An 18,672-nucleotide genomic window follows, 5' to 3' on the forward strand; every position below is an offset into this window, starting at 1 on the left:
TAGTGATACAAATATTTATCCAATATAACTTAAGACCCTTGACTCATAAATATGTACTGAGCAAACAAAATATAGATGAGCAAAATGAGCAAAGAATGCCCTAGTGCATATTCTATGTCAGCAATATGTCCAACTATCTAAGAGTTTCCCCTAAGTTGGTAGTGAGCCCTAGTAGGCTAAAGAGTGTGGTGTTCAGCGGGGAGGCAATGAATAATTTACAAGTCATTTCTCTTTCATCTCTCAGGTCTAAACACAGTGCTCTTTGCCATCGCTGCATACGACAGCCTCATATCTTTCTAAGTCTTGCGATACTGTAATAGGAGAGGAATGGCTCTGCATAACAAGTGCAAAGCATGCTGGGAGGTTCTGTAGAGACCTTTTGGCTCAAGTGCTAAAACGGATGTGAATGGTAAATATGGAAAAAGATTTAAATAATTGCTGGACTCAATACATGCACTCTAACACTACCAGGAAAAAAATGTATCAGTGTATCTGTGGATGTTTATCACAACAGGGCGTGTTATGAATCCAACCATCTTCAACCAGCAGCTTTTAAATTGATAGCCTCACATTTGTGGCATCTCAGCAAAGTCTAAGGCAGTGGTGAGACTCTACTGATACCAATGGAAAAGTATTTAACAGCCTACTTTAAAAAAGGAATTAGCATTTATACCTTTTTTATTATTATCATGGAGTATCTACATTTTCAGGGCCATGGCCAGTCATCTCAGAATGGCCAAATGGCTCTTGGGAAAAAAGATGTCCCACATCCAGAGCAGATGCATGTATTTAATTTTAGAGCTCACAAGTGGATGTTGACTCCAGTGTATATCCAAAAAATAGACACAGAATCACCAGGGTTACTAGAACATTGAAGGCACTGGATTAACATTGGATTAACAATAGCAACACATACAAACACAATGTTATTAATGAGCTGCAGAATGAGAAGCTGCACTACTGGATGTTATTTTTGTGTCTTTGTTTTGTTTGTTGCTGTGCTGACCTGTAACAAAAAGTAGAATATATAGCCTAAAATAATGCTGTTATTGTGATGATTGTAGTGTAATGTGAATTAGCTTTTCTTCTGTTTTGGGTTTCATGGTCTCATTCCCCAACTGCAGTGCAATGTTTTCCTGCAGTTTGTTGCTAAAGATCCAATAGGCCCAGCCCAATAGTGGGTGTCGTTAGTCCAACATGGACAGATGGAAAGCTGAATGACCTAATTAGATGATTGGAGATGGTTTCAAGCAGCTGGAGTCAAACATAATCTGAAACTGAAATACAGAGACTGAAATGGTTAGCATGATTTTAGAGGAGTGTTTACTGGAACTGGATATTTTCTTAACCTTTGAAGTGATTAGGCATATATACGCTATTAAAAGTCCAATTTACTCCCATATTTCATTCTCAGACTTTATAGGTTATTACTTTGACAGTCTAAATGATAGGTATTTTATCTTATCCCAAAGCATAATTGCTGTTCTAAATAAGTTACAGAAGTTGCTGAATGTACTTACACAAAGTAACATCTGTTCTGTCAATTAAATGCAGATAGGCACGTTGTTATTTATTATTTATTTATTTAAAGATCTGATTTACTTTAACTTTAACCATGTGGTTTTGGGATATAAGCATTAAAATGTTTTATTTATCATTGATTAGTGTAACAAACACGATAAGAAACATGGTTTGACATCATATTGACATCTGTTTTGTATTCGGTCAAATTGATTTTATTGATAAAGAAACTATTTTCCATTGAACATTTACCTTTAATTGAACCTGTGAAATGATTATACCATGAACAGCCAAATTTAACTGAATAAATCTCGAATCCAGTTGTAGAATAGTCCACTGTAAGTCTGTTCTCATAGCTGCAGGCGTGTGGGTGAATTGTTCTGTGGTTTGAGTTTGTGGGTGTTCATCATTTACATGAGTTGCAATATGATAGCATGTGACTTGCAAATCAACTTTTTGCCCGTGTGACACATGATGCTGGTTTTTACAGCTCTTGTGATGATGCTGCCATTTCCTTTTTTTGTATTTCTTTATTCAGGAGAAGCTCTTCCCTCCCTCACCCTGCATCTTTTCACCAAACTGGCTGAACCCGCTGTGTGTGGACGTTGCTGTCATGGTGCTCCCCATGCTAGGTTGATTTGCTGCCACACCACAGAGGCTGTGGGCTGACATGTCTAAGATGGTACAGAATAACACTACAAGCCAACAGGCTATCATTTGTTTATATATATGAGGCCACAGGGTCCTCTTCATCACCTTTTTTTAGCCATGCTAGTGGCGTGGCTCCATGGATGCCAATGTCAGTTGGTCGCTTTGGTCCTTGCTAAAATATCTCACTAGCTATTGGACAGATTGCCATAAGATTTTGTACAGACATTCATAGTCCCCAGAAAATAAATCGGACTGACTTTGATGAGCACCTGACTTTTCTTCAAGCACCACCATAAGGTTTTGTTTCTAGTAAAACATTTTATCAACTATTGGATGGATTGCCTTGAATTTTGGTGCAGATATTCATGGTGCCCATAAAATGAATCCCAGCGGCTTTGGTGATCTTTTAAATTAGTTCAACCAGCAGGTACAACTATATTTAAGTTATACATATCATTTATACAATTAAATGCATGAAATCGCTTGCATTCGCTGTTAGAATTGGCATATGAAACATCCATTGTGAAAACTTGAAGTGCTTGCAGAGGTCAAGCTCATCTAACAGGCTAGACTATGAAAACTGAGCAAGCTTTCACTTCCTGCAGGCAGTGTGTAGTTTATCAGAGTGGCTTTGTAACGTTTCTTTGCAAATGCATCACAAAGAAGTCATCAGAAGTGTTTTGTGAAGTGTGTGAAATGATGAATGAAAGGATGTTTTGCTGCATTTTCATCTTTACTAGTTGACATAGTTAGCTATAGAATGGAGAAACAATAATTTAATTCAATGTGCCTCGAAGGATACTGACAGCTAACTTTTAAGCTGGAATGTTTTCTTGCATGTAACTCATGTCACCATTATATTTGTTTTTATGGCTCTCTTGCATCACATCAACAACAGGGAGGTTAAATGATTACTTAGCGATGATTGGATCTTCAAGTGCATGCAAAATGTGTATGAATTTCAACTGGATTATGCCAACTACAAATATTTCCAGTAGCACTACACCAATGGAGAAATATCTGTACATGTACAGCATGGATTGGCTCACATTTTCATACACATATGTTCCCCAGAGGATGAATCCTAATGACTTTGGGGATCCCCTTTCCTCCAGCTCCACCATGAGGTGATGTTTGTGGTTCAGAATGAAATGCCTAAATAACTGTTGAATAGACTGCTGTGCAAACAGGTGCATAATGTTCATGAACTTTGATTATATTCTTTAGTATTTTACCATATCTTAGAGGCTTCTTCTCCCACCACGTCTTCAGGCTCTATATTGTAATGCTCATTAGGGAAATGATACAAAAAAGAGATCAGTTGCCTTATTTACAGTTAGCTGCTTGCACATGATGATCACATGCCAGAAAATAGCTTGAGCAGCAGAGAGAAGCTTTATTTATAAACCAAAACTACCAGCACTGATGAGTGTTTGGTCATGTGGACAGATCAACATTGTATTTGTTCCCATTACTAACAATATTTTTATTCTAATGTTAGGTTTTCTTGATTGGAGAAGTGAGATTTGTGAGAGAGAAGGAACTGTCGCAAGTGAATGTTTGACTGTAACTAGATGTGAGATCTTGATATGTTTTCAGTGTTTGGAATAGTTGATTTACGTGGTCGAAGGCCAGAAGAAATATTTTTCAGGGCAGTCCTCAAGATGTGTTTGGATATCTAGTGTGAAGGTGCATGACACCTTGTGATGATCAGATGAATTAAAACACATTTTCTAAAGTTTAAAGTTGAAAATTGGTCAATATTGATCCAAACACAACAGGGAGGTTAAATTATTACTTTCCTGGTGTTTGTGGGGCATCCAGACAACTGGACACATACTCTGTAAGTAGAAGACAAATCCCTCTGTGAATGTCTTCCCAACAAAAGGGCAAAATCGTAATTGCTTATCACCTGGTTGACAAGGGCACAAGGTCTTTGAGTGTCTTCATTAAAACTTTTGTGAACCATCAGACACAAAGTTAGACCATTGTGCAGCTATGGATGCTAAAGACCAAACAGTGTCCCCACACTCATGCTGCTGAGGCCTCAGTCATGCATTGGCTGAAACATATTAACAGAAAATAAAATGGTGAACTGAGGCCATAGCATTGACATCAGTATTGAGATTCTTGAGTGACATAATCCAAGTTCATAACATGATACTTAGGAGGATCTGTGACCCAATTGTGCAAATGCACCACACTCCTTGTAAACATCAGAACTCTAGAAAAAGAGAGGTTAAAATTCTGCAAATACAAGACTGTGCTCAGTTGAATATTTTGCAATCACTGGCATATGAGTCGCTAACTGTATCTGACTTTTTAAATGCGCATTACCATATTTCGCTCTACCCACCAAGAACTTGTATTATTTGCACAAGATAACTTATTGTTTCAGAGAAGAAATATGATCCAGACTGGAGAATCAGTGACCTCAAAGAGCGAGTCAGACTCATTTATCAAAAGACCAGTTTGAGAAGACTGCACCTGCATACTGTGGCCATAAACTTTTTTTGTGCTCCAGTAATCTTATCCTCAATATGGATTACTCAGTGTTAACATACTACAACAGAAAAATGATTAATGAGTCCTTTTAGTAGGGATACAATACAATATAATTATTGATTAACAAAAAACTGTGAAAATGCTACTATTAGAGTTTCTCAGAGCCCAAAGTGATATCTTAAAAAGATATTCAATGTACCATTAGGTCTATATAAAAAGGAGAAAAGCGGCACAATAAGCTGAAACCACAAAATAGGCCATAGGTAGGTTACATTTGACATACCATTAAATGACAACATGGAATAGTCTGACATTTTGGGAAATACTCTCAATTGCTTTCTTGCCAAGAGTAAGATGAGAATATTGATGCCACTAAAATACCAAGATACTGTGAGCAGCTGGTTAGCTTAGCTTAGCACAAAGACTGGAAACAGAAGGAAACAGCAAAGCCTGGATCTGTCCAACCGCTTAAACACCAGCACCTCTAAAGTGCACTAATTAATGTTATATGTTGTTCATTTCATCCATATAAACAAAGTTTTTTTTTTTTTTTTATTGGGGCCAGTAACTTACTGGAGTTTCTGCTGGTTGCCTAGCAACAGATATATTGGCAGAAATGGAATATAATATTCATAGGTATGTTTTCATTAGTGTAAACCTGAAAATAAGAATTGTTGTGTTTTGCCTTAGAGAGCTGTTTTGATCTACAGAGTCTGCCACATTTCTACGGATGCCCAGAACAGACAAAACAGACACTCATAACTAATAACTACTCCTTTCATGTTTTTTGTCGCCACCATAGTCTCTTTTAAATGCTTGGAAGGTGAGAAGTATTCACTTGGTTACAATGGTCACCAAATTAAACACACTGATACATTTTTTGATGATGATATGACAGTGTTTTATTAAAAGAACAAAGTTCCATACTTAGGTCACATAATGACATTAGAAGGTGAGTCATTTCCATTAAGTGATCAAACTCTGCAGATGATGTTTCAAAGGTCAAGAATGAACATACTGTTGACATTGTTATTGATTAATTCTCTCTATTGACTAATAAATGAGTCGTTTCAGCATCAGGTTTTTGGCAGGAGATTATATACACATTTTTTTTTCAAACTGTATTCCCCTAAACAATCCTTCTTTCATAGGCAGAAAAAATATAACTTTGTTCTTTATGCAACACACCAGACAATTAGGCCTATATGATGCGCTCTGTTATGTAACTAGGTAACTGTACAATACCGTCAGCAGTTATTATTACACACACAAACACAGAAAGGTGTGTCTGTTAGGCTGGCCGCGGGCTGGAGACACACCTTTCATAACTCACTCCTGGATCAACCCTAACAACTGACTGAGGACATCGGTCCATTGACTGGGTCCTACCCGCTTCACCACTGACCTCGTCGTCACGCCGACCTTATGACTGTCAGAAAACCTGACCAATAGCGACAGGAATTCCCACTCCTTACGTATCTGACGGGCCAATCAGAAGCGGGGTGGGCGGGATCACCGTGGGCCTGGCATTCACGTTAGGTTGCGAAAGGTAAGCTCTGATGGGATTTTGAGAGTTTTCTTTGGCATGTTATTTATTGTTCACTCTGTAATTTATAACACACCGTTGTATGTAGTTGTGTATGATTTTGTCTGTTAAAATAAATAATGTTCGCTAGGTAACGGCCGTCCATTTAGGCTAGCCTAGCTAAGTGTACAGCACTGCAAAGTATTCCAAGCAGAGAGAACAACGGTGATTTCCCTCCACTATTATAACAACTGTTCGTTCATATTGATTAATGGCTGTATTGTCAGCCAAATACCGGCTTTGTTAGTGCGCGCTGAAAACTGTCGGAGCATCCCGGCTGACATGAACCATTATTTTGTGTCTTACTACTATGTTATTGCTAAGTTACACGGTTGTAAGTTTGCTTTGTTTGGTCATTTAGTCTGTTTCCAAGCCCAGGGCTTTGTCTGTAAGTGTTGAAACACATTGGTTTTGGTGTTTATTTGAACCGAGCTATCTATAGCTACCTCATGTTTGTTTACATCTGTTTTAGCGTTCACGTTATCGCTGACTGCAACCCGCATACTAATGTGACTGCTCAGGGAGACACGTGTTAAGTCAAACATTTCTGTCACCTAACACCCGAGACATTATGATAGACTGGTAATTTATTGTTGACATAATGCTACGGTTATTTCAGGAGTCCTTTACCCGCAGTGTGAGCTGACTTACGGCTGAGCTGAGGCAGGCATCGGGACGGATATCATATCCCACCACACCTTTTCTTCTTCAAGTAGCCTCCTCGGCTGTTGGATACTATTCGGGAAGTATTTGGAAGGGGACAACTTGAACCTATGCTTTACCTTTAAACGGAATGGATTTTGAAAAGACCTAACCTGGACGGTTTCCCTGCACAAGTGTTTTTAAAGAGCTTGCCGGTGGAGTTTGCCAACTTTTTGAGGAGGTCGCAGTAAGTGTTTTCTGGAGGGGGGAACTCACTCAAAAGGCAATATGGATCAAGCCAGCGGCGGGGAGGACCCGAACAAACCCTCCAAAAAGAAGTCCAGCGAGGATGAGGGTAAAAACAAAAAGCTGGTAGGTATTCAGACTGGCTCATTGCATGGAAGTAGTGTGCAGTCATATCCTGTAATCCCACAAGCAAGGGTTAATTCACTCTCAACTTCAGTGAGGCTGAGAAAGTTTGAAAGCTTCACTACTCTACTTTATTCCTCTGTTGTAAAAACTGCTCAACTGAGCTCATTGCACTGGAGATTTAGCCTTTCTAATAGTTTTATTTGTCAGTCAGTATAAACCTTACAGTGAAGTCAAGTCAAACCAAGCTGAGTGGACACATAACTCCAGGACAGTTAGTGAACAGCATGCTGTCAGTACAGCACAGCTCTGTTTAGTGCAGGATGAGGCTCAAAAAGTTATTGATGTGTTGTTCTTCGTATTTAATGCAGCCCAATACAGAGCAGCTAATAGCTGTTAGAGTAAAGGAGATAGTGTTTCACTAAGTGCTTTACCTTTCAAAGCACTCATTGCATTATGTGATTATCCCTGTCAATACATCCCCTGGAAGTTCTTTGAAAAGCATTGTTGTTGTGACAGGCGGGCTTCAATATATTTGTTTTAATACATAGATACACAGAGAAGAAGTTCAGTTACAGGATGACTGAGTGCATTGCGTGATATCTGCGTGGTTTGTGGTGGTTTTATGAACTGTGTGTGTGATTGATAAAACGTATCCTTAGTCAGCCTGAACACTTTTATCAGCAGGATTAATAGCAGTCAGAGGAGGACGGTGTCCATTAGATAACAACTGAAAACTGCATCATTTCATTTATAGGCTGTCTATTGGTTTGGCCTAGTGGAATAGTTTATACAGAGCGAAAAGTGTGCTTATTTAGAAAGTGGGCAACCCTGAGTGTGAGTCTGCATCATTGGAGCTCTGCTGTCATTGTGCTATTCCTGCACGCAGTTCATTGCCTGGAAATGAGATCATAAGATTTGGGATTATGTTGGTAGTGGTGGAGATGTTGTCTTGGATTCTGCATCAAGTCTGGATCAGTCCGCTTTAGACATCCAAAACCACAATTAAGTGCCTTATTTGGTCAAATGTAGCGCCAGTATTTGCGTTCGCTGTCTTGACTGGAATGTAAAACAGTAAATCTGAACTATATTACTGAGTGTGTTGAGTCCTTGTCACTGCGCGCACACTGCCAGCAGCTGCAGAAACAAATGGTTGAAAGTGATTTTCCGTGACCGAAGACAAAAACGTTGGCTCTCGTTGATCAAAGTTTCTGCTTTTCCACTACTGCGAGAGCGGAAAGCTTGGCTGCTGTTTTGACCTTTCTGGACGACGTCACCTCTTAGCAGCCAGTAATTGACGAGTAGTAGTGTTGCCTTATATTGTGCCTTTCGCTGAACTGTGATTGTTTGCTGATTAGTGGGATCGCTCAAACGTTTAGTTGCAGCCACTGCTACCAAACATGGAAATGAAAAGGCGCAGTTTAAGTTGACAAATGTTTCTGTTTTTGTAGCAAGTGACCAATGAGCCAAATTGGACTGATTGCAGACACAGAGGCTGACCGCTAATGACTTTATTAACACCTCAGTTGTTTACTCAGGTGGGGTTTCTAGTTGCCCGGGCATGCAGCTGTCCTAAAACTGAAGCATGAGGAAGAAAACACTGATGTGTATCAGTTCAAGGGAAACAATCCCAAAGAGAGTTAAAGTAAAGGGAAAAGTGTGACCATAATAACTGCCAGACATACACTCCCAGAGCTACCAAAGGGTGTTGTCTTGAAAAATCCAGCCTGCAACTCTTGAATATGCTGCCTCCCAAGCATAATACTGTTTGCAAGGGTGTCTGGATGACGTAAGCACTGAGCAAATCACTAGTGAGAAGTCTTTATAAGAGCTCTGTTTTGTGTTCCTTAAAGTGGTCTCGGGGCCAGGCCCAGTCCCTGTTGCTCAATCCTCCAAGCAGACCGGTCTGATGCAAAGGAAGCCTGAACTGAGGCCGTTTCAAGAAGATGTCAACACAAGAGTTTGGGAAAGGAAGTCATTTTTCATCCCTGGGTGGAGCCATACATGTCCTCCTTTTTGTGTATCCTATCTTTGTAGCAGCACTTATATACACTGTAGCTCCAAGTTTGTTTGCAGACATGTAGATAAAAGGTATAAAGTTATATGTATACATTCATCTGCAATTGAGAATCTGTTTGAAAAGAAAAATAGAAACCAAAGTGGAGTTCCCCTTTCGAAAGTCTTTGCAGAGATCTTTCAGATGATTATATCATGCCATTTTGAAATATAAAAAAATCCCATATTTGGACACTTGAAGTGAACTTTTTACTTTACTAGTTCAACTTTTCACTATTTACGGGGCTGTAGGATTACATTCTTGACATGCGGTGTGTGTCCAGACACAAGGATGGGGTAATGTCTATCATGAGCTGGAGTAGGGCTTGTTGCTGTTCATTCACAGTCAGAGCTGCTGAAAAGTACAGTACAATTTGCATGGCTAATCAGCTGAGTCTCAGCAAAGTCAAATCAGTCTTTAGAGGAGAAACACAGAAAGCTGTATGTTTGCTTAACAAGTCACTGGGCAGGATTACATCACAGCAACACCATCTGGGCTTTGGGCCTAGAATGTAGATACTGAACACAGTCAAGGGTATTAGAATAATACCTCAGTGTTTAGAGATCGAGATCATTTTATTTATACTTTTTTATACCAGAAACAAGCAGATGGAATGAGATCTTTTTAAACGAATTCAGGTGAGCCAGTTTGACGGAAAGGGAGAATAATTTCTCTTCTGCATAACACAGTAGAAGATGACCTCACACAGAACAACACGAGGGAAAAGTCGTAACAATGCATCCGTACACAAACTATGTGGCTTCACATCACAAACCTTGTTTTGGGGATTTCCTGCTTGTTGTATTTACTATCAATAAATAGATTCACAGTAAATGAATGGGTCTGCATTACGTAGTTTGCCCCCTAATGTGACCGAACACACTTTGTATTTACCAAAAGATATGCATCTGTACTAAAGATTTATCTTCTGACATGCAGTTTTGTGTTGTGACACATGCAGTGTTGGCTGATCACACAGCCACTGACACACAGAACTATATGGTGCGAGGAGGAATGATTTTGTTAAACAGTTTTGACGGAAAGTTAGAAAATCTGTCGTCGTAAAGTAGCAGTAATATAAAAGAATGAATGATTCACTGAGCAGAGATTTGTGATGTTTCCAAGAGAATGTTTTCATGCTGAAGTACACATTATATTTTCTAAAGGGTTTAGTTGCACTCTAGCAAGTTTTGTGAAGTTTGTGTGAAAATTGTGATTGCTTTTCAGCAATCAATAATGCTGTGTTTAACAAATGTTTGATGATTAAACTTGTAATTCATAACTACAGAGCAAAAGTAGCAGTCCTCATAATTTGCGGTGTGTTTGGGAAGTACTCCAGCAATGTGACCAGTCAGTTGAGTTGAGCTTTTGCTTTCTATTATCTATTACTAAAGGAATAAAGGTGACCAGTATCTCAAAGGTCATTTGTCAGTGTTTGAGTGAGAGAGAGAGGGGAAACTGATCACTGGTTTACAACACAACTGAGATTAGTCTCTACTCCCTTCAGCCCAGAGCTTTTTGGCCAGTATTCTACACACATACATGCAAATAGGGTTAGGTCTAAAGGAACGTGCTTGTTAAAATAAAGAACTGTGAGAGTTTAATATCCTTGGAACTGAGGACTTAGTGTATCAAATTGAAACATACCAATTCCTCCTTTACGTTCCGTTGAGTGTTTCATTGTTTGCAGTTTGTATCAAAAAATACAATCAGGAATGTTACAAGTACAGAAATAAGTACAGTATGTCATTAAATATGCGATACGTCAGGGGAGTGTGATATGCTTTTATTGCCATTTGTGGAATGGAACCAACTTGATATAAATAAACGTCACCATTTTGGGGACTTTTGAATGTATTTAAAGAACAATGAGCGTATGTAGCAGCTCAGTGTTAATTCCAGTGCATCATCAGGGCTGATAATATGAAATCATGGCTGCACGTTTAAGAATTGTGAAGCAAGGTCACATTCATGTGGGTGCCTGCTCGTAAAGGAATTCTAGGAGATGAGATTGGACAAACTGGCCAAACCAGCTGGACAGTGTAGATGTCAAAGCATGTTCTGTGAGAATCAGCAGTGGGATCATGACATGAGTATATGAGTTGGTACTAAGAGAAGCAGGGGAAGAAATGCATGGGAAAGCATACGTCATAATGGCTAGATTAAGATTAGGATACTTTTCAACACATATTATAGGTAGGCATCGGAGTGGTCCGTAATCTTTTTTTGCATAGAGCTAAATCATAACTCTCAGGACACTTTTTATATAGAGCAGGTCCAGCCCGTACTCCTTCTAAACTTATTTACAGAGACCCAACAGTTTCCACCATGAGCAGGCACTTGGCGACACCTCGCGCACACATGTACAGTGAATGCTGCGCGATGGAACAAGGAAGATGCTAGCCGAGACAGAGTATGTAGCTATGTTGTGGCTATGCTAGTGACTTTCTACTGGGGTGTAAAGAAGGCTGCCAGATGACAGAGTTAAGTTGTTGTTTGTGCTAGTGTTAGCCAGCTCAAAAAACTGTTAAGGGAGCTCAGTTCAGTGTGCTTCTTATTACCTTATAGCTACAGGTACAAGCCAGGTGCAGCTAATTGCCGCTAACGTTGGCGGTTTCCCCAACTATTGTTTGAAGCTAGCTAAAGTCTGAGAAGATAATGGTAAAACTGTGTGAAAATACTTTGGCCTTGAGGCAGAAGACTCTGACAAGCTTGTATGTGTGCACAAGAGGTTTACAGAGCATTATAACCAACAAAAAGTGCTGCACGGCTTTGTCTAACCACCCGAAAAGACCCACATCCTTATCCCTACGAAGACACTTGAGAGGTAGCTCTGAACTTTCAACAATGTTGAACTGCTATGTTGACAGCTGTGTGTGTTGTTCTGTTACAGCAGCCATTTCCAACGCGAATACCACCTCTACGCTATCGACTGTTGACACTTTTCAAAGTATTGTAACTTAAGCCTGGTAATTTACAGTAACTAGTGAGGTTGACCTAGTGGTTACAGTAAAGGCATACGTTCTTTAATGCTTTTGTATTACTGTTAATATTGAGTGATGAAACTGTGTTGCCAAGGGCCGTCAGAAAATACTTAAAGTTATACTAACTTTATACAGTTAAAGATAGACAATGACATCAATACAAGACTTGCCTAAAATGAAGCAAAGGTAGGGGGGTTTAGTCTCAAAATTGGCATGCTGGCATTGTCAGTTTTTCTCTCTCAGGTGTTATTTGAGAGTGTTTGAAATTTGTAATTTACCCTTATTAATTAAATTGGGTCTTAATGATTGTTATCTTGCTCATCATTTAGTTGGTCATTAAAGTAATTAATGTTTCAGTAATGAATGGACAGCTCAGTACAACTTAAGTAGTGGTGTCTTTTATATGAGACGCTGGGCATGGAAGAGCTTAGTGGAGAGACATACACTTCATTTCACTGTGTAGGCTACCGAGAAATTAGACATACCGTTTTTGGGGTAATAGAAGGTTATTTATCATTTATTGTTTGTCAGTTTAATCATATCATGAGGTTTTTTCTTTTAAATGTAATAATTGCGTTGCTCTGTAGAACATTATGAATTTCATTTCAATACCCGAATGACATATAATTGCTTTTTAATGTACCTTATGATGGAAGGCTGTACAATTAATCAAAATCTTATCAAAATCTTAATATTGCCAAGTGTAATATTCAATTAGCAGAAGCTGCAGAAGTTAAAGTGTGACAAAACATTATAATAGTATAATATAACATTATAATGAAGTACTGCAGAGATGCCTTGGCCTACAAATATTGTTCTCCATATGTAAGAAAACATGTTTGTTTGGTAAAGCCCCCCAGAAATTTCACATCACTATGATTTAAAAAAAAAAGTTTTTTTTCAATGAAAATTCAATTCAAATCGTGAATCATATCAAAATAATCACAATACAATGTTTTTACCATATAACGCAGCCCTCTTTTGATGGACAACAACTTCAGTAAAGTAAAATAAATTAGTGTTTTACCACACCTAAAGTGAGATTATGATTCACTGTACATTTATCAGGAACAAGTTTTACCTTTTATTATTTTTGTCCACATCACTATGCTATGCTATACATAGCATAGTGATGTGGACAAATGTATAATACATATAAGGTCAGTACAGTCCAAATTGGGCACTTTTTGTGTTGAAGTTAAGTATACTGCTAGGCAACGGTGTTGTTATCCTTTGTGATTTTGACAGTTTTGACAGTATCACATTGTGAATCATATTTAATGGCTCACTGTACTGTTGCGGTTGGAAGCTGTGGTGGCATTTGAAGCTTCTGACGCTTTGATATATGAGCTTTAGTAAAGCCATGGGTTCATTTGAGGTCATCTTAGCATGTGGTTAGTACAGGTTGTCAGCTTGTCACACACTTGAGGCTGTTCTACTGTTTCCTGTTCGGTCAATTTCAATTTCAAGTTCTTGTTATGGGATCATAACTATTCTTTTCTTCCGTGTGCTGCATTGGAGATTTTTTCCCACTCTCACATTATATGTATTATGTGACAATAGCTGTGATTGTGCGAGACGTGTGAGAAACGACAGGAAACGGACCACATGTGAGTGTTTTAAATGCATTCAGGAAGTTGCGGAGGGGAAGCTTGAAGAGAGGAAGCAGGGTGAAGAATGTTTGAGTCACACATGGGAAGAAACCAACAGACTCACTGCTCTGTCACCGTCTGAGATGAGCCCCATTCATGTACATCAGTGGATTAGAGCTTAACAATGGAAATGTGGCTGCCTCAGTTGCATATCAAAAAAGCCTGCGTAAGGCATATCGTGTGCATCAAATCTCTACTCAAATTTGGTCCTGGTTGCATACATACATACATACATAAAGTATTTCTGAATCTGAATACAGTAGTTTGGTGATTCGTGAGTGGTAGACTGTGTTTTGACTAAGCAACTGCACAGTCTGATGTAGGCCAGGATGAAGTGGTTTCTCAGCTCTTTCACTTGTTTTATATTGAAGGATTAGGAAAAAATCCCTCTTGCTAAATCTGTTGAGAAGAGGTGTTTGTCACTGATATGCTTTAGTTTACTATTTGTCACTATGTAAGTGAGAAATCAGACTTTGATGGGTTGTTTGAGAGCTGCTTTCACACTTTTTCTTTTTTTAATCAGTGGCAGCTGCAAACCTGACACAGAATGTGGCATTTGCTGTGATATACAGTGAACTATACTGTGTCACAGAAGCATATGCCTTCCTAACAGTATACAGAGAGATTAAAGCTTACAGTATACTTGAATTGATTTGTTGAATAAACCTGCTCATGTAATGTAGGACACTGTGGAAAGAGGTCAATGCAGGATGAATAATTGGCTGACAGAGTAGACTTGATGCACTGCCTGATACATGTCTAATGATACAGGCTTGACACAGGGATATCATGAGTCGTCTTTAATCTTAGAAGACTCCCAATTTAGCAGCGGAGCGGTAATGTAGAATATCACAGTGGTATGTGACAGGCATAATCACTGTAGCAATGAATACTCCATTCATTACAACTCCCATTTACTCCATGACTATTTTTTAAAAAACATTCATTTTGCTAGCACTCTAGTTATATGTCATTAGCCAACAGCTTACAGACAACAAGGTCTCCAGTTAGCATGTTTTGCCCATGTCAGCAATAAGAGAAAAAAGGACTGGTTGAGTAGATGTGAACACTACACAATAAAAGCTTGATTTGAAATTGTAGGCAGAATAAGTCAGAAAAACAATTTTGACACTAAAAGGTTACTGCAGTTCTAATTGTCTTTGCTGGATTTCTTATAACACAAATGACATTTCTCTGTGCGCAAGCAATCACAAGCAATTTAAAAAGTTCTCTCACTTCCACTTCCATTTCCAGCTTTTCTTATGACGCTCAACTTTTGTAATGGCTGCATATCATGCCACCCTCAAGGGTACAGTAGTAGACATTTGCTTTCAACAGAGACAGATAACCTGAGGGCATTGTAGTGCTAGTCTGCATTCACATGGTCAGGCCATCCAGTGTGCAACCTTTTAAATCTTAGCTCTACTGGCTTTTGTGTGCTTCCCCTTTTCAATAGTTGCTGTTTTAGGAAACTGTAAACAGTAGCAGCAAGAAATAATAAGGCTACCACAGACTCATGCCCTTTTAAAGGCACGTCAGTTCTCACAGAAACCTAGTGCATTCTTTATTGCTTTATTTTTTTTTCCCCCCCATTAATTACATCTTCTGAAATGTTTTTGGAACTTATTGGAATAACACAAGTGAAAGTAACACAAAGTCAAGACTGCACATAAGAACTGAGTCAACACTGCATCTGTCAAGACTTAATTTATTTGTTTAAGAGAATAGCTTTTCTGACATTTTGTGCTTGATTAAATTGTTCCTAATCCAGTTTGCCGAGAGGACAAGTGTGCCATTATGGTGTATGTGTATAATAGATTTTTCAGTGCTGGGATAAAAGGCTGGGTCTCCTGTTGTTTGTGTGTGAGCTTGACACGTGTATTGGTTGTGGCACCGCGTACAGTCAGCACTAAGTACGCTGTGTGCCGTTTTAGCTCTCTTTTACTCTGCACTTTACGCTTTTCAGTTTTACTCCCATTTGTGTTGACTTACTGAGTGGTGCAGTTGCCGATTACAGCCCCCTCGCCTCACCCTTTCATTCCAAACGTGTAGGAGAAACTTCGGTGGCTGCAAAGCTCGCAAAAACGTGAAAGGCCCTATCTAGAGCCAGTGTCTGGTTTGTCCATTCTGGGTTACTGTAGAAACAATGCGGAATTCACGGAAAATTCACTATATTGGCTGCCAAAACTATGTACACTGTGTGCTATAATTTTGTTCTGAACTCGTTTTACAGAGCCATCGTGGCTACTGATGTTAGTTAGTTCCAGTGAATGAATACATTTCTGACTTGTGGCAAGGGAACCTTTCTGTTGCTTGAGGAAAGATTGATTGCACTGTAGGTATTTGGAATGTTGAAAGTTGATAATGTTGTTAATAAATGTTTGTTTTGATCTATTAACTGACATTAATTTAAAAGGTGAATAGTCAGTCATTTATTTATTAATGTGCACACCTAGCATGCAGCTTTGTAGTAACCTGAGCAGGGCCTCTCTTCCAAGAAGGTTTACTGAATTATCTCACTTTGCTGAGTAAAACCCTTTCAAATGTAAAGAAGAAATGTCTGTAACTCAGTGCTTCTTGGAACAGGCCCTGAAGCTGGGGAGATGGAAACATCAACCAAAGTTTGAATAAAGATGAGACTCAAGTGTGTAGTGCAAATAAAACCAGATGTTTACTGTCATTTAATATTCAGCAAGAATTATTTGCATAGCGTGAGAGAAAACACAAGGAGAGGGAATCTACTGGCTGCTACTGAAGTGAGTTTTAATATTAAATATATTCTAAATGGATAAACGCTCTCCAGGTATAGTTTGATACACGTCGCATGAAACGCAGTTATAAATAGGTACATAGTGTGTCTTTGGGGCTCTTTTCCCTCCTCTGCTCTGCTTGAAAAGGGCGTACTCACAGTGCGAACATAAAGATTCATTTGATAGATTTGTATCAAGAAGGATAAATGTTACTTTCATGCTTTCATAAATCTTTAGTAGCAGCACAGTCGGTGCTGTGCACTACCTCTCGGAGTTTACAAAGCCAGCCATTGAGAAGACTTTGTATCAAGATTAATTCAGACAAATTGATTAGTTTAGACTGTGTCTAATTCAGTTACTCGGCTGGTATTTGCTGCTGTCTGATACCACTCCCCCAAAATTGAGCATGATATTGGTAATGCTGTACATCCTATCTGATTACATAGGGACAAATTATGGGATTTCAATGTTTATGACTATGACTAGCAAACATTAGTCTTTAATGTATCTACAAGAAAGTAGTGCCATGACCTAAAGGAGCTCAGCTAGAGCGCATTTGTTCTTAAAGAAAGAAAAAAAAAAGCTTTTTGATTTCCCTTCATTCCTTCAACATGTTACATACGGTATATTTGCATAATTAAAGTCTATGTTGTCAAATATGTAATCTGGTGTATTTGTCAGACTGTTTTCTAGTAAGAGCTCTGGTGCACCCTATTGAACAGTTTAGGAGCAGCAGCCCAAAGTTTGAGGCCCTTTTATATTGACAGGCAGGCCAAGACATAACGATGTTTTCTTTCTCCGTCTTAAATTAGTTTGTGATCTGTAATGTGGTAATAGGAAGAGACATGTATCAACTGTCACGACAGACAGTTATTGCTCTGCATCAAATTGACTTTTAATGATTTCCCCCCTCCAATGTATTCAAGCCCTGCTGTGAGTTTTGTGAATGGCAGTTCTCCCTTTATGTTATTGTAAGCTGTTTTTTTTTTTTATAAATGTATCGCTGCTTCTGTTTTTTCTACTGACTGGTAGATGTCTGGCTCGAAAAATGCTTTAGGAGTTTAAGGTGTGTTGTGATCAGTGCATGTGTCTCTGCATCATATGCTTTCTACTGCGCTTTAGGGTGCTTTCATGTTTACAAGCCGTGGCGAATTGGCAAACCAAGTTCTCCATGCCGCTGTTCGGACAAAAAACAGTAGTCTCCTGCGTTGTGTGCTTGACTTTTGTGTGTCACTCTTGAGTTTTGTTGTCACAATAGGCAAATTATGTTTAATTACACATAAACAGTATGAGCTATTGAAATTAATAATGCGTTAGAAAAAGTCCACACTGCAACGTGGTATTGTCAGAATTACAATCCGAATTATCCAGACCACTGTACAATGCTGATGGAGGAGTTTCTGAAGGTTTTTTTTTTCCTTTCTCGGTCGTCATGCTACAAAGTTCCTGTGTAATCAGTTTCGTGTTCACATTATGCACGAACACTATTTAATTTCTCTCGAGGACATAAATCAAGATCAGTAACACCTATGTAAAAGCTGAGTGCATTGCTAATTAACAGCCAATATATTTGAATAATCAACATTGTTACTCGCATGCTCGTTCATACTTAAATATTTCCCTACACCTCTCCCCATGTGAAGAAATCTTGGCCATTCACATTTCTTCTAGCTCTTTATTCCTTTTGTTGTTGTTGTTGCTGAGTGTAAAGTTTAAGTGCCGTAAGCAATTTTTATACTGCTTCTACGTCTAATAGCCCTCTAATGTCAGTCACTGTTGCTTGAGTGAGTGATGATGAGTTAATAATAGTATATTAGCTGATGGTTCTGAGCAGTATCACTAAGATGTCTTCAGTGCAGCTTCGGTCCTCTTGTCTTGAAATGTGCTCTACTCCACTGAATGCAACAGAGAGAAATGTGTGGAACTGATACTTTCTGAATAAGCTAGAAACACTTAC

General features: G+C 38.8%; 1 protein-coding gene across 7 annotated transcripts in view; it reads left to right on the forward strand.

The window, feature by feature from the left end:
* Positions 1-6,182: 6,182 nt before the first annotated feature.
* Positions 6,183-18,672, forward strand: part of diaph2 (diaphanous-related formin 2) — a 354,389-nt gene continuing 341,899 nt past the window's right edge. For 6 of the 7 annotated variants that reach the window (XM_035669470.1, XM_035669472.1, XM_035669476.1 and 3 more), the window contains exons 1-2: positions 6,183-6,226; positions 6,882-7,276. In XM_035669470.1, the coding sequence (XP_035525363.1) occupies positions 7,193-7,276 (84 nt within the window). In that variant the 5' untranslated portion in view covers positions 6,183-6,226; positions 6,882-7,192. Of the gene's footprint in view, positions 6,227-6,710; positions 7,277-18,672 lie in introns of those variants that run through there. The other variant, XM_035669471.1, reaches the window with a different exon arrangement.

The sequence above is a fragment of the Morone saxatilis genome, unplaced genomic scaffold (assembly GCF_004916995.1).
Source record: "Morone saxatilis isolate NCDOM2014 unplaced genomic scaffold, NCSU_SB_2.0 Contig22, whole genome shotgun sequence".
In the NCBI taxonomy this organism is placed as follows: Eukaryota; Metazoa; Chordata; class Actinopteri; family Moronidae; genus Morone; species Morone saxatilis.